Source organism: Nerophis ophidion, linkage group LG06, assembly GCF_033978795.1.
Source record: "Nerophis ophidion isolate RoL-2023_Sa linkage group LG06, RoL_Noph_v1.0, whole genome shotgun sequence".
Lineage (NCBI taxonomy): Eukaryota > Metazoa > Chordata > Actinopteri > Syngnathiformes > Syngnathidae > Nerophis > Nerophis ophidion.
This window is the reverse complement of record NC_084616.1, coordinates 38,489,113-38,504,395: the sequence shown is the minus strand read 5'-3', so window position 1 is coordinate 38,504,395 and position 15,283 is coordinate 38,489,113. Positions and strand designations below refer to the sequence as shown.

General features: G+C 36.0%; 1 protein-coding gene across 6 annotated transcripts in view; it reads right to left on the bottom strand.

Annotated features, from left to right (window-relative positions):
• The window catches only part of LOC133554665 (cyclic nucleotide-gated channel cone photoreceptor subunit alpha-like), an 82,937-nt gene that overhangs the window by 14,732 nt on the left and 52,922 nt on the right, over nucleotides 1–15,283 (bottom strand). The window contains exons 1-2 of one of the 6 annotated variants that reach the window (XM_061903671.1): nucleotides 14,165–14,383; nucleotides 12,172–12,257 (exon numbers count right to left, since the gene is read on the bottom strand). The exons of 2 other annotated variants lie outside the window; for them this stretch is intronic. In XM_061903671.1, coding sequence (XP_061759655.1) covers nucleotides 12,172–12,257; nucleotides 14,165–14,350 — 272 coding nt within the window. In that variant the 5' untranslated portion in view covers nucleotides 14,351–14,383. Of the gene's footprint in view, nucleotides 1–7,479; nucleotides 7,501–8,853; nucleotides 8,894–12,171; nucleotides 12,258–14,164; nucleotides 14,384–15,283 lie in introns of those variants that run through there. 3 more of the 6 variants (XM_061903677.1, XM_061903676.1, XM_061903675.1) reach the window with 3 other exon arrangements.

Here is a 15,283-nt window from a genome sequence, read left to right as displayed (position 1 = left end):
GGAAAATCAAGGAGACCTGGCTGTCCTTTGGCTTGACCTTGCCATTCCACATAAACTCATGACAAAAGCCTTGACGATACATCATGTTCCAGATAATATCACTGATCTCATACGAGACTACTACAGTAGTTTCAGTCTGAGATTCACCTCTGGAGCAATAACATGTGCATGGCACCGCTTGGAGAAGGGCATAATCACAGGGTGCACCATATCAGTGGCACTGTTCGCCCTAGCGATGAACATGCTGGTCAAGGCAGCAGAAGTGGAATGCAGGGGTCCGAAGTCCAGTTCCGGCATACGACAACCTCCGATCCGAGCCTTCATGGATGGGACGGCGTATATAGTACATATATACTGTAGTCCCTGTCATTGTGTTTTAGGGAAATTGTTATTAAATGTAAATATAAACAGAATTAGATGATTTGCAAATCATTTTCAACCCATATTCAGTTGAATATGCTACAAAGACAACACATTTGATGTTCAAACTGATAAACATGTTGGGGTTTTTTGCAAATAATCATTAACTTTAGAATTTGATGCCAGCTACATGTGACAAAGAAGTTGGGAAAGGTTGCAATAAATACTGATAAAGTTGAGGAATGCTCATCAAACACTTATTTGGAACATCCCACAGGTGTGCAGGCTAATTGGGAACAGGTGGGTGCCATGATTGGGTACAAAAACAGCTTCCCAAAATATGCTCAGTCTTTCACAAGAAAGGATGGAGCGAGGTACAATTCTTTGTCCACAACTGCGTGAGCAAATGGTCAAACAGTTTAAGAACAACGTTTCTCTCAAAGTGCAATTGCAAGAAATGTAGGTATTTCATCATCTACGGTCCATAATATCATCAAAAGGTTCAGAGAATCTGAGGAAATCACTCAATGGGGGACGGCGTGGCAAAGTTGGTAGAGTGGCTGTGCCAGCAATCTGAGGGTTACTGGTTCAATCCCCACCTTCTACCATCCTAGTCAGGTCCGTTGTGTCCTTGGGCAAGACACTTCACCCTTGCTCCTGATGGATCCTGGTGAGCGCCTTGCATGGCAGCTCCCACCGTCAGTGTGTGAATGTGTGTGTGAATGGGCGAATGTGGAAATAGTGTCAAAGCGCTTTGGGCCCTTGTAAGTGTACTGTGGGTGTTTTGGCAGACTCTACACAAGGCCAAAGCCTTCACCCACACAGAAGGCCTCATGTCCAAATGTGAGTTTGGCTCCCATTCCCCCCAGAGGACACAACTGGAATTACAGACACAATTTCCCAACAGCTGAAGACCATCAGTAATCAGGAAGGCTCTCACCTGAAGCAATCAAATCCACTCATTTTAAGTCTGCAGCTCCAGCTCAAACTTCAGGCCAACAAACACTGCTCGAGGACAATTTACCAAATAGAGAAGTGACAACTGTTTACAGAGACCAGGGTGGCTGACGGTGAGATTACTTTATATTATTTTGATGTTTGGGTTTGATATGTTGAATTTATTTTAATTGCCAAGTGGTTGGTTGTTTGAATGTTTAAATGTCAAATCCAAGCTGTTAAGGGTCACTATATGTACTTTTGGAAACGCTTTTACTTTAAAAATGGTTTATTGTAATTTGTTTATATTGGTCCCTAATTGCTTTTGTATATGTCCACCTTTTCCAAAGGTTTTTCACCTTATAGATATTTAATGGAAAAAAGACAATCAAGTCCAAAAATAAAAGGAGAAACACAGATTTGTCTCATCATTGGATTAAAACAGAGTTTTAACCCAGTGTAACCCCTGGTTAAAATGTCAAAACCCTTTTCAAGTTAGGGGAGAACGAAAACAAACAAACATAACTTGACAGTGGCGTTGCTCTGTTGTATTCCCGATCATATGAAAACTGCTAAAATGATACCACTTTACAAAGGTTGGAAAAAACATGTGTACTCCAATTACAGGCCAATATCACTGCTTCCATAGTTCTCAAAGATCATAGAGATATTGTTTGCCATCAGGTTAAATACAATTATTTGATATATATATTTTAAGCAATCAACATGGGATTCGTCCTAATCACCCTGCTGCAACAGCAAAAACCGATATGGCAGAAGAAATTTCAACTGCAATTGATAAAAAGGCCTATTTGTAGGCCTTCAAATAGCATTTGATACGCTCAATCATAAGTTTGTATAGGTCAAATTGTACAAAAAATGGAATAAGAGTGGCACATGAGTAGGTCAAAAGTTACCTGAATGTGTGTGGAAGTTAATAATAGGTACGGCGCAGTGTGAGAGTGGCCGTGCGCAACCCGAGGGTCACTGGTTTAAATCCCACCTAGAACCAACCTTGTCACGTCCGTTGTGTCCTGAGCAAGACACTTCACCCTTGCTCCTGATGGGTGCTGGTTGGCGCCTTGCATGGCAGCTCCCTCCGTCAGTGTGTGAATGTGTGTGTAAATGTGGAAGTAGTGTCAAAGCGCTTTGAGTACCTTGAAGGTAGAAAAGCGCTATACAAGTACAACCCATTTATTTATTTAATCTGCCTTACATAACATTATTTGGGGAGTGCCACAAGGATCGGGGCTTGGACCAATACTGTTTATCATGTACTGTATGATATTACTCTGGTTTCCAAACTGTTTAAGTGTGATTTATTTAGGGACAACACAACCTTATTTTATCCAGAACAACATATTGAAGATGTGATAGAGGTTAGATGAATTTATCAACATTAAAATACGGTTTGATGTTAATAGACTGTCCTTGAATACTGGTAAAACAAGGTAATATTTTGTGTAGGTAGTAGAAGTGTGGATGTCTCATTATATATTGAAGGAGTTTAGATTCAAAGAACAAAGGAGATCAAGTTTTTAAGTGTGACGATTGCCGAAAATGTCAATCTATTGCTGTTATATTCAAAGTGAAGAAATTGCTAAATCAAGAAGCATTGTATATTTTGTATAATTCCTAGATTTTCTGAAAAACATATACAAATCCAATTTTCCTTTTACAAAAGAGAGCTTTAGTCATTACTGTAAATGCATCCAGAGACCCACTAACCCAATATTCAAACAGTTAAACATATTGAAATTGAATAAATTGGAGTATAATACCTTCAAAATCATGTACAAAGCACATACAACATTTCTACCAAACAACATTCTAAGAGATTAATTCAAAGGAAAAGTAACTATAATTTAAAAGGATTTGAGATGTTTAGTAAATTGATATTGAGAACAGTGACAATGGAAAGAATCTTTCAGTTAAAGGTGGCACAAAAAGGACAGTGGAAGAACATAAAGTAATTCAATTTCTGTATTTAAAAAAAAAAAAAAAAAAAAAAGATGGAATAGGTATGATTTGGAGTGATTTAGAGTTTTGGGTTTGTTTATTTTGTTGTATGTTATGAAATAGAAATATTGCCATAATTAGTTCTCTGAGTTGAACAAATGTAACTGTGTGAAAAGAAGCAGATATAAGTTATCTGCTCCTTTTCATTCATGATTTTTTTCGATAATATGTTGACTGTTTTTTGCTTTTGACCTTAAAAACATTTGGAAAAAAAGAAAATAGAAATATGCTGTCCACAAAACATAATTCAAGCCACGATCCAGGCATCGGATCATGACAGTTTTATTCCATTTCTTTGTTCTCTGATTGCAACAGAACAGTGCATAAATAAATGTATCACAAGTAAAACAAGTGTTTTACATGCATACAAATGTTTTCAGTTTAGTTTTAACGTTATCTTTTTTCCTCTTAATATATTTTTTTTACATTCTTAGGTAGCAGGTTAAATTTTGCTTTGTGCATAATTTTAGTTGTTCGCAAATGCACCAAATTTAATTTTTATATTTATGATTCAATAAGAACTGTTCTGAATGTTCTCTATAACCAACATTACGTATTATTCTAACTGGCCAGTTTCAGTTTAATTCAAACATGCATACAATACAATTACAATGTAATGCATCACATATTTCTACTTGTTTCATTAGAGCACGTCTGAAAAGGAGTAGGAAGAAGAGCTTATTTAACTAACCCTACCCCTTTTCATACCATAGCAGTTTTTGTTAACCATTGCAGCCATACATTTCAAAACTTATCTCTAATGCAGAGGGATACGCAGGTAGGAGTCTGTTTTAATTCTTTGATGCATAACGAAAATACAAAAACTCACACGCTAATAAAAACAAATAGTTGCAAAGTGTGAACAGCAAGAAAGTCTACTAAGAAGGAAAAACACTTAAGCGTGGGGAACACAAGACTAAACTTAATGTCGTGAGGAGCGAGCATTGACCCAGAGACTTGTGCTGGGTGAATAAAAAAATATAAAGGCTAGTGATTAACCACAACAGATGGTGTAAACACTAATTACTACAACAAGGTCAGGTGTGGAGAACTTGTGTCTACGGAAACTAAAAGTTAACAAAAGGAAAGACGTTAGAGCACGGAAACAGACTAACATAGGACACAATCCACAAAACATAATTCAAGCCATGATACAGGCATCGGATCATGACAGTTTTATTCAATTTCTTTGTTCTCTGATTGCAACAGAACAGTGCATAAATAAATGTATCACAAGTAAAACAATTATAAAATACAAAAATCCTTTAATAAAAAAAAAATAAAAAAAAATTTGACAATTGTTCTTCCTTGTACTTTGTGAACACATGTAGTTTGAACAGTCTCTTTAACTGAATCATATTAGTGTTTTGTTTGATTTCCTTGCTTAATCCTTTCCATAGTTTAATTCCACATACAGATATGCTAAAGTGTTGTACATACATACAAATGTGTGAAAGGAGATCTTTCTCTTAGGTTATATTTTTCCTCTTTCGTTGAGAAGGATTGTACATCCTTGGTGGGTAGCAAGTTAGTTTGTACATAATCTTAGTCCGTTGTCCCTAAACTGCGGGCCAGATCCGGGTCTGCCAGTGTTCGAGATCTGGCCCGCCGGAAGTCCCAGGTTAAAAAAAAAATATATATATATGTGTTTTTATTTTTTTTATTTGTCCTTTCTAATCCATTTTCTACCGCTTGTTACAGTCAGTCTCCTAGCCGCTCAGGCAAATCACATGCATTTTCCAATCGATGATGTGATAGCAAATATATCTCCATTTTCTACCGCTTATTCCCTTTGGTGTCGCGAGGGTTGCAGGTACCTATCTCAGCTACATTCGGGCGGAAGGCGAAGTACACCCTGGACCAGTGAACTATCTCATCGCTATATATATATATATATATATATTAACCCAATGCGGCCCCCAGGTCAAAAAGTTTGGGGACCCCTGATTTTAGTTGCTTACAAATGCACCAAGTTGTTGAATTTCAATATTTATGATTCAATAAAGAGTTTGTATGTTGTTTATATCAAACATTATATATTATTCTACTTAATCTTGTTTGTAACACAGTTAGTGAATGAAGCGCACGTTTGTAGTTTTCCCATATTCCTACACAATGACTCAGATATGGTAACACTAGCTAGCAGTAGAGTATATGAAGTGATTTTTGGTCCAGAACATATTTTGCTTTATTAATTATTGTTTCTCACTACTTTGTTGTATATTTATTACATGAGGTTTCCAGTTCATTTTATCATCTATTACACCTAAAATTTATTTTCTTTTACCCTTTCAATATCTACTTCGTCTATTTGTATTTGTGTTTGACTTTCTCTTCTACTGTTACCAAATAGCAATATTTTAGTTTTACTGAGATTCAAAGATAGTCTGGTTTTTGTCAAACCATCTTTTTAATTTGTTAATTAATTCTGTTATTATTTGTATTAGCTTCTGTGTGTTCTCTCCAGGACAAAACACAGTTGTATCATCTGCAAATAATACTAACGTTAAGTCGTTTATACTTTCCAAATGCCGTTTATATAAAACTTGAACAATTGTGGTCCGTGTATTGATCCCTGAGAGAGGCCACAAGATATTTCCAGCTTTGTAGAAGTGTGTTCGCCTATTTTCACGTACTGCTTTCTGTTGGGTAAGTAGCTTGTTACCCAGTTCAAGACCAACCCTCTGATGTCATACCGTTCTGATTTGTTTATAAAGATATTATGGTTAATTGTGTCAAATGCTTTTGTTAAATCCATAAACACTGCAGCAGCACATGTTTTGTTATCTCTTTCATTGGTGATCTCTTCTGTTATTTCGATTAATGCCATTGATGTTGAGATGTGGTCTCTTAATCAGGGGCGTCACTAGACCTAATACTGTACTGGGGCACAAATAATTCATGTGAGCGTGCAAAGCGCGCAAGCAAAAACATTTTTAGCACTTATCATAAAAAATACATAAATAGTGCTTTAAACTATGAAATCATATCAGATTATGTTGTACGGATCTTTGATTAACCACCTGAAATTAACTAATGCATTTGACCTACTTGTGCACTTTTTTACTCCAGACTTCTAAACTGCTACTGGTAAAAGCAAAAAGGAAGAGCAATGAATCTTTTTGAAATATATATTGCAGTAATCATCTGCAAATTTAACATCTACAAAAAATAAAGCACCCCTACATCTCTGGGTTCTTTTATATTATTTAATTCCCATTTATGGCAATGTGGCGAATCCTATTTCAGATACACAAAACTAGAAAATATACACAAAAATATAAAGCCACAGTAGTAGAATAAATGAACTGTTGTGTGACTGTTCAGGGAATCATTTTCTGAGAAGTAAACTGTAACGTCTCCTTTTCATTTTTGCAAAGTGGTCAATCACTCTGGACAGACATGGAAATATTACAGTAACTGTTATACAGTTGACCAGTGGTTCCCAACTGCTGGGTCGTGACATAAAAGTGCATTGTGTGTCATTTTCAGTGAGTCGCAGTCACATGTGTGCATGAAAAAAAAAAGTTTAGGGAGAAAAAAATGAAATTGTGGCAACAAAACCAGATTATTTTAGCCTTTTTTGTAGTGACTATTAGTGAGTATTTTAGCAAAAGGCAAACCGACTAACAAGTTGGAGGAGGACTCAGGACAGACATGGAAATATATTTTTAATAAAATCTAAATGGGGCAACAAAACCCAATATTTTCAGCCATCTTTCTGAAAACAAATACAGAAATATTACTATTTTTTCTGGAAACAAAACCAGATGCTTTAGCTGTAGCTATTTTTCTGGTGACAAAACAAGATTATTTTAGTCAAAGTCACAGCGATTAACAAGACAAGTCTACTGTGCTATTTTTCTGTGAAATAAACTGGAATGATTTAAAAATGTGGCTCACGACTTGATGATATGGAAAAATGTTTTTCTTCCTGAAGATAAACCATTTGAGAAGCACTCAACTCACACATGCTTACTCCAAATCATCATTGATGCAGAACCAGCAGACAATAACCAACATTATGTTTCATGTTCATTGGAAATTCCCCCGACAGCTCGTACAGCAAATGAATATGTTTGTCTTCATACAAGGAAGAACGTTAGCTAATTTAGCATCAATTTAAGAATATTATGTTGCCTAGCTAGCTAGGACTTCACTTACATCTCTCATTCTTTGCTTCTTCTCTGCTGCGGGTGAATAACTTTCTGATATCCATCTAGGAGTTACAGTTTGAGTCAAATCAAAATAATGTCATTAACAAATTGTTGTTGGCTAACGTTACCTACCTCACGCAGTTTCGCCTCTCTCTCTCAACCAAAGTCTCGATCCACACGCGAATAAATTACCATATTAAGTAGCCATGTGCTCACTGTTTCGTGGAGTGCATACAGTAGCAATCAATTACCATATTAAGTAGTATGTGCGCTGTTGTCTATGTTATGTAGACTTTAAACTCTGAAGCGTTTTCTTTTTTATTGGTGAAATTTTTACTGGGGCACTGCAGATCAACAGTGGGGCACGTGCCCCACTGAAATATGTCTGGCGACGCCCCTGCTCTTAATCCACATTGGTTGTCTGTGTGTTTCCTTTTCAATTTGTCCAATCTGTTACAGTTTTTCAATAATTTCAGTGGATAATGTGGAAGTATAAAAACTAGTCTGTAGTTTTGTAAACTTGTTTGTCTCCTGTCTTATAAATTGGTACGACTTTTGCTACTTTCATTTTATCTGGTAATGTGCCTCTTTGAAATGATAGGTTGCTGATATACGTTTAAATGTTCTGAAATCTCTTCAATAACCTTTTTTTATCGTTTCCATGTCAAATCCGTTAGAATCAGTTGAGGTTTTGGATTTACTTTTTTCACCTTTTATTAATCATTTCCTTTTTTGTCACTCCTAGGAACATAGAGTTGGGATTTCTGTCTGTAGTGACATTCAAGTTCTCAACTGACTCGGTATCTGGAATCTTTTCCTCCGGATTTGCTCCAACGTTTACAAAGTACTTATTAAAGCTTTCGACTACTTCGTTCATTTTGTAATTAGGGTCCGCCCTGCCTATGGCAAAGGACTCCTGTAAAGGACTCCACAGGAGTCCTTTGCCATAGGCAAGGACCCTATTGTATCTCGTGCGTTTTATTATTCTTTCTTTCTTCCGCACGCATACTCGCCTATGCGCTGTATTTTGACCCCCTGACCATGCTTCAAAACTCACCAAATTTGACACACACGTCGGTCAGGCATGCCTTCCCAACATATTAGGCATCCAAACCCCAAAAATGAAAATTGCACGCTAGCGCCCCCTAGGAAGAGACAAAAAACAGACTGCTTGTAACTTCCGTTAGGAATGTCATAAAGACATGGAACAAAAACCTCCTATGTAGGTCTGACTTAGACCTAGATTTCCCATTAGAAACGCCTATACCTAAAATCAACAGAAATTTTGCAAAACCCTTTCAAAGCAAAATTTTCGCAAAAAAATGCTCTTTTTGCCTCTTTGAACTGTAATTTGACCCCCTTAAAATGCTTCAAAACTCACCAAATTTGGCAGACACATCAGGACTGGCAGAAATTGCGATCTAATGAAAAAAAGAATTATAAAACTCAAAATTGCGCTCTAGAAAATTTTTTGAATAAAACACAGAAAAAACTGCTTCTAGGAAGAAAACACAGACAAAACTGCTTGTAACTTCCGGTAGGAATGTCGGAAAGACATGAAACAAAAACTTCTATGTAGGTCTCATTTAGACCTACATTTTAATAATTGACAGCTAGCAGAAAAAATCAACAGTAAGTTGGCAATTACCCCTTCAAAATAAAAGTTCTGTAAAAACCCGTCACCTTTTTCAAATCGAAACTCCTCCCAGTGCGTTTGTCGTTTCGGCTTCAAACTCGCACAGGAGAGAGATTGAACCATTTTAAAAAAAAAGTGGTCGAACAAAGTTTTGATTACTGCTCCGGTTTGGATTTTACGCGCCTTCAAAGAACCCCTGCGCATAGTTTCCTAAAAAATGTCATTTTTGCCTCTTTGAGCTGTAATTTGACACCCTTAAAATGCTTTAAAACTCACCAAACTTGGCACACACATCAGGACTGGCAACTATTGCGAGCTAATAAAAAAACCAAACCCCAAAACTCAAAATTGTGCTCTAGCGCCCCCTAGGAATAAAACACAGACAAACTGCTCCTAGGAAGAAAAAAAAGACAAAACTGCTTGTAACTTCCGGTAGGAATGTCAGAGAGACATGAAACAAAAACCACTATGTAGGTTTAACTTAGACCTACATTTGAATAATTAACATACTTTGGCAAAAATCAACAGGAAGCTTGATATTTTCACTTCAATACAACAACTGCATTACTTTCACAATGCATTAAATAGTGCCACCAAGGTGTCTGCTACCGTGGGGCTTGGGGGCAGCAGCCAAAGGCGCGCTCGCACCTTCGCACCCTAATTTGACCCCCTTAACATGCTTCAAAGTGCAAGTTAAAGCTATACTATGCCAAGCGAAAGCCATTAATCAACAACATCCAGAAACGCCAATCTGTAATTTGACCCCCTTAACATGCTTCAAAACTCACCAAATTTGACACACACATCGGTATGGAGCGGCAGACCAACTTATTAAGCAACCAAACCCCAAAAATGAAAATTGCGCGCTAGCGCCACCTAGGAAGAGACAAAAAACAGACTGCTTGTAACTTCCGTTAGGAATGTCGTAGAGACATGAAACAAAAACCTCTATGTAGGTCTGACTTAGACCTACATTTCCAATGAAACACTTTTATACCTAAAATCAACAGGAAGTTGGCAAAAACCCCTTCAAAACAAAATTTTTGCAAAAAATGCCTTTTTTGCCTCTTTGAACTGATATTTGACCCCCTTAAAATGCTTCAAAGTGCAAGTTAAAGCTATACTATGCCAAGCGAAAGCCATTTATCAACAACATCCAGAAACGCCAATCTGTAATTTGACCCCCTTAACATGCTTCAAAACTCACCAAATGTTACACACACATCAGGACTGGTGAAAATTGCCATCCAATAAAAAAACAAACCCCAACAATGAAAATTGGGTTCTAGCGCCCCCTAAGAAAAAAAACTGACAAAACTGCTTGTAAATTCTGTTAGGAATGTCGTAGAGTGATGAAACAAAAACTTCTATGTAGGTCTGACTAAGATCGGGACTCGGGACACGGCGGCAGCGGCCAAAGGCGGACCCGACCAACGCTGCTTGCAGCTTTAATTTTTTTTTTTTTTCTGTCTAAGAAGTATTTAGGATAATCTTTAACACCATTTATAATAATGCTATTTAAGATGCTCTCATGCCGTTTTTGTTCCGGTCTAATAACTAACAGAAATATTACTTCCTTAGCTTGTTTGTATACGTTTTGAACTTCTTTTCTGTCTATGTAGATTTTTGTCATAAAGTATTCTTTTTGCAAGAAATTTTCGAACCTTTTGTTATCCATGGTTGATTGTTTTTCTTTGGCTTCTTAAGTTGTTTGACAATGGTGTTCATAAAGCATCTTGAAAGTATTTAGAAAATTTACCACCTGCATCATCTACATCGTTTTCACTGTAGACATTGTCCCATCTTTGATATCTCAGATGGTTCTTGAAAACTGTCATACTTTGTTCTGTGCATATTCTTCGAAATGTCTTATCAATGTTCCTCTTATTGTAGTTTCTGTCGTAGATTATGAAAACTGTCAGATGATCACTGATATCAGATATTAGCAGGCAACTTGTGGTATTATCACAATCATTAGTAAAAAAAAAAAATATTAGTAAGTATGGCACTGTATCCTGAGATTCTGCTTGGTCTTGTAATTTTAGGATGTAAATTCAGGCTATACATTTTGTCTATAGTCCTATATTGGCTTTTGTTAGTGTTCAAGGGGTTAAAGTTGAAGTCTCTACATAATTTTATTTTTGAACGATTTCAGTGAAAGTTGCCTTAATCCAGTTCTCAAATGTATCAATGTCTGACTTAGGTGATTTAATATGTTCTTGTTTTTTTCATTATTATATTTCAATGGTTATACATTCAAAGATATTATCAATAGCTAATGACATATTTTTTTTACCACTTTGTAGTTTTAGGTCCTTCATCACGCACACAGTTACTACCCTACGTTTGTGTAGGTTCCGTTGATAAAGTTTAGTTCATATTCTTTCAGGTAAAAATCCATTCCTTTTTTAGCATCTATCCATATTTCTGAGATAGCGATCACTTTGAGGGGTCTATTGAATTGTTCCAAAAATGCTTCAAATTGTTGTAGTTAGTATACAAACGTTTGATGTTTAAATAAATAAATGACAGTTTGTTGCCGATTTTAATGTTTCCGTTCTATTGTTTGTCTGGTATGATAAAAGAAAGTATGAAAGAAAAAAAAAATGTATCTATATCCTTATCTAATTCTGGACAATTGTAATCTATGCTGTTGAAGGTTTTCAGTTCCATACTTTCCTGTCCAGCAATCTTTATGTTGCTGTATGAATGTTCATAAGTGTAGATGAATCTGCACCTGACTACATATCATCTTGTTTGGTAATCCCTAAGTATTTTGTAATTGAATGTTGGTGTTCGTTTTCCGTCAGACTCCATTATCGTTCTTGTTCTGGGTCGCTCTGGGAGTTTCAATATTCGTGATTTCAGCATTGCGTTTGAGGTGTTTGATCATGTACCCTTCAGCTTTTTTCCCTGTGTCAGCAATGCCATTTTGGATTTCCTGTTGGCAAGCTTCAAGATGATTACTGGCGGGGTGTTGTTGCTTCTTCTATTCAGTGAAATACACACATCAATGGTGTTAATATCGACGTCAATTTCGCTTGATTGCAGAAAGTTGACCACCTGTTGCTCCATTGAAACAGCGTCCATGTCATCTGGTTCTTCTCTGTCAACTGCCCTTGCATAGGATCGAGGATTGATATGTGGCCCTGCAATGATGACGTCATTCTTTCGTGTAAAATGATTTCCGCATTTAATACCATAAATTGATTAACGTGGACCCGGACTTAACAAGTTGAAAAACTTATTCAGGTGTTACCATTTTAGTGGTCAATTGTACGGAATATTTACGGAACCGTGCAATCAACTAATAAAAGTATCAATCAATCAATATTTTCCAAAACACTGATATTTCCCAGATTGCCATTGAGCTGTTGTCTCAATGCAGCCATCTCCTCCCTAAAATATTTTTCAATTTATGGTAATTTAGTTGCAAATGTTGGTGCATGCTTCTATCTCCATTTTGTTTTCAACAACACTGCTGTGGTCCCAATGGTTGTTGTATGGCTGCTGGGGACTCTACTGTTTGCACAATGTTGCATTCTCCTCTTTCGGTTTATCCACCTGCCCTTTTTAATTGTGTGTAGTCTATGATCACAAGATTCTCTGATAATCTGTTCTTGGAGATCTGCGATGTCTTTTTGTACACCATTGATAATCTGACATTTTTTCGTACCTCATTTATATCGTTTTGAAGAGTTACCATGTGTGTTTGCGTGCGTATGTATATATCTGTACAGGAAAGGGATTAGATGTCACTGTTATTATCACAGTATTGCTATGTGTTTTAAAAGTACATATGCACACATTGGCAAAGTTATTTTAAAAACAAAATAGCTAAGATAAATACTTTTGCAAACAAAACTATTTCGCCTGTTTTGTGTTTCTTATGCTTCACTGATAGTGTTTTAGTCTTTGTATTTTATCAGTTTTAATGGCTAAACTGTTTTGGTTTTGAATGTAGGTTTGTACTGTAAAACTTTTAAGATGTATTTAAATGACAAGTGAAAACCAAATTAAATCTATATGCATTATTATTTCTGACAGGAGTTGTGGTATCCTACTCTTTTCAACAGTCCTTGACATGCCATAAAACACCTTGTAGGTTCATTGTGGACAATAAAATAGCTTAGTTGCTCTGATAGTAATGTTTATATAAATTGAGATTGTGATCTGTCGTTTCTTAATGGGGAAAAAACATTGATTTCTCTTTCTCATGTTATGATTTAAGCTAGCAAGCTGGCACTAGTCAGTGTGGAAGTTCATCAAAGTATAGTTATCAGTCAGTTTATATATATATATATATATATATATATATCTTAACGGTAATACTAACCCTCTGGAGATTTAGCACAGTTACCATTTATCGTTACATCCCCAATACAGGTGAAACTCTAAACATTTTAATATCGTACAAAAGTCCATTCATGTCAGCAATTCAACTTTAAATGTGAATGTAATGTGATAAATAAACTAAGTATGTACAAAGTGAGATAATTCAAGCCTTTGTTTATAATGTTGATGATCATGCCTTACAGTGTTTGAAAACTCCAAATTTTCTGAGAGTTTCAATATGAGGTTGTGAATGTTGTCTGTCTGTGTTGGATCTGCCTGAATGCAGCTGAGAAAGGCTCCAGCACCCCCCACGACACCGAAAGGGACAAGCAGTAGAAAATGGATGAATAAACTCTGAACCATGATATTTGACATTAAATAAAAAGAAAGCTTGAAATATTTTAAGTTGCTTTGGCCTGTGTAATATATTAGTTTAATCTTGTAAATATAATTGCTGGAATCAACATTTGATATTCAAATGTTTTGAGTTTCACCTACAATACATGTGCGTATGATTTGAGACAAAGTTTAATTGTAAATTAAAAAGTGTACGAATTGAGACACAGCCTATGTTTATTACGGTTAGTTCAGAACCTCCTCACCAAGATTAGGTCTAAAATTAGAATTGGTGTCTTGCATTTTGCAATCCATTCTCAAAAGTAGCTTCTTTATCTTCAAAGGAGGTATACAAATGAACAGAAAATGAAGTGCATATCTTTACCTGTATTTTAGATACAAAAAGGAGCAGTCCAATGTGAAGGGTCAAAGTGCGACTTGCAATACTTCCATTTAGGCGCCGAGTGACCTCAGTCACATTAGATGAGGATGGGTTGTTATGTATCGCTATATGATAGAGCAGATGAAAAAAATCTTCCCTCTTGCTGTGGATTTGTCCCCTTATGATCATGCGCTCTGCGTTGCTTGCCAGCAGCCAACAGTGTGTGGAGGAAACAGCAGGGAGGGGGAGGAGACTGAACACCAAAGAGGATAAACATATTGGAACCATTTTGTTTATCTTTACTGATAGACTTCTCAGCTTTCAATAAAACTAATATAGATACAGTGGTACCTCGCTTTTTGTACGCCCCACTTTTGGTATGATCGTTTTTTCACAGAATGTTTTTCCATGAATGTTTTAGTATACAGCCTTGGTCAGACATTTTGGAACAGATAAGTAACAAAATATGTAATTTACTGGTCATTTACAAAGTTGGGACGAATTATTTTAATGTCACCCCAAAATAACAATCTGACTACTATCTGTGTGTGTGTATATATATATATATATATATATATATATATATATATATATATATATATATATATATATATATATATATATATATGTATGTATGTGTATATATATATATATATGTATGTGTGTATGTATGTGTATATATATGTATGTGTATATATATATGTATGTGTGTATATATATATATATATATATATATATATATATATGTATATATATGTGTATGTATGTGTATATGTATGTGTGTATATATATATATATATATGTATATATGTATATATGTATATATGTATATATGTATATATGTATATATGTATATATGTATATATATATATGTATGTGGGGCTTCCCGGTGGCAGAGGGGTTAGTGCGTCTGCCTCACAATACGAAGGTCCTGCAGTCCTGGGTTCAAATCCAGGCTCGGGATCTTTCTGTGTGGAGTTTGCATGTTCTCCCCGTGAATGCGTGGGTTCCCTCGGGTACTCCGGCTTCCTCCCACCTCCAAAGACATGCACCTGGGGATAGGTTGATTGGCAACACTAAATTGGCCCTAGTGTGTGAATGTGAGTGTGAATGTTGTCTGTC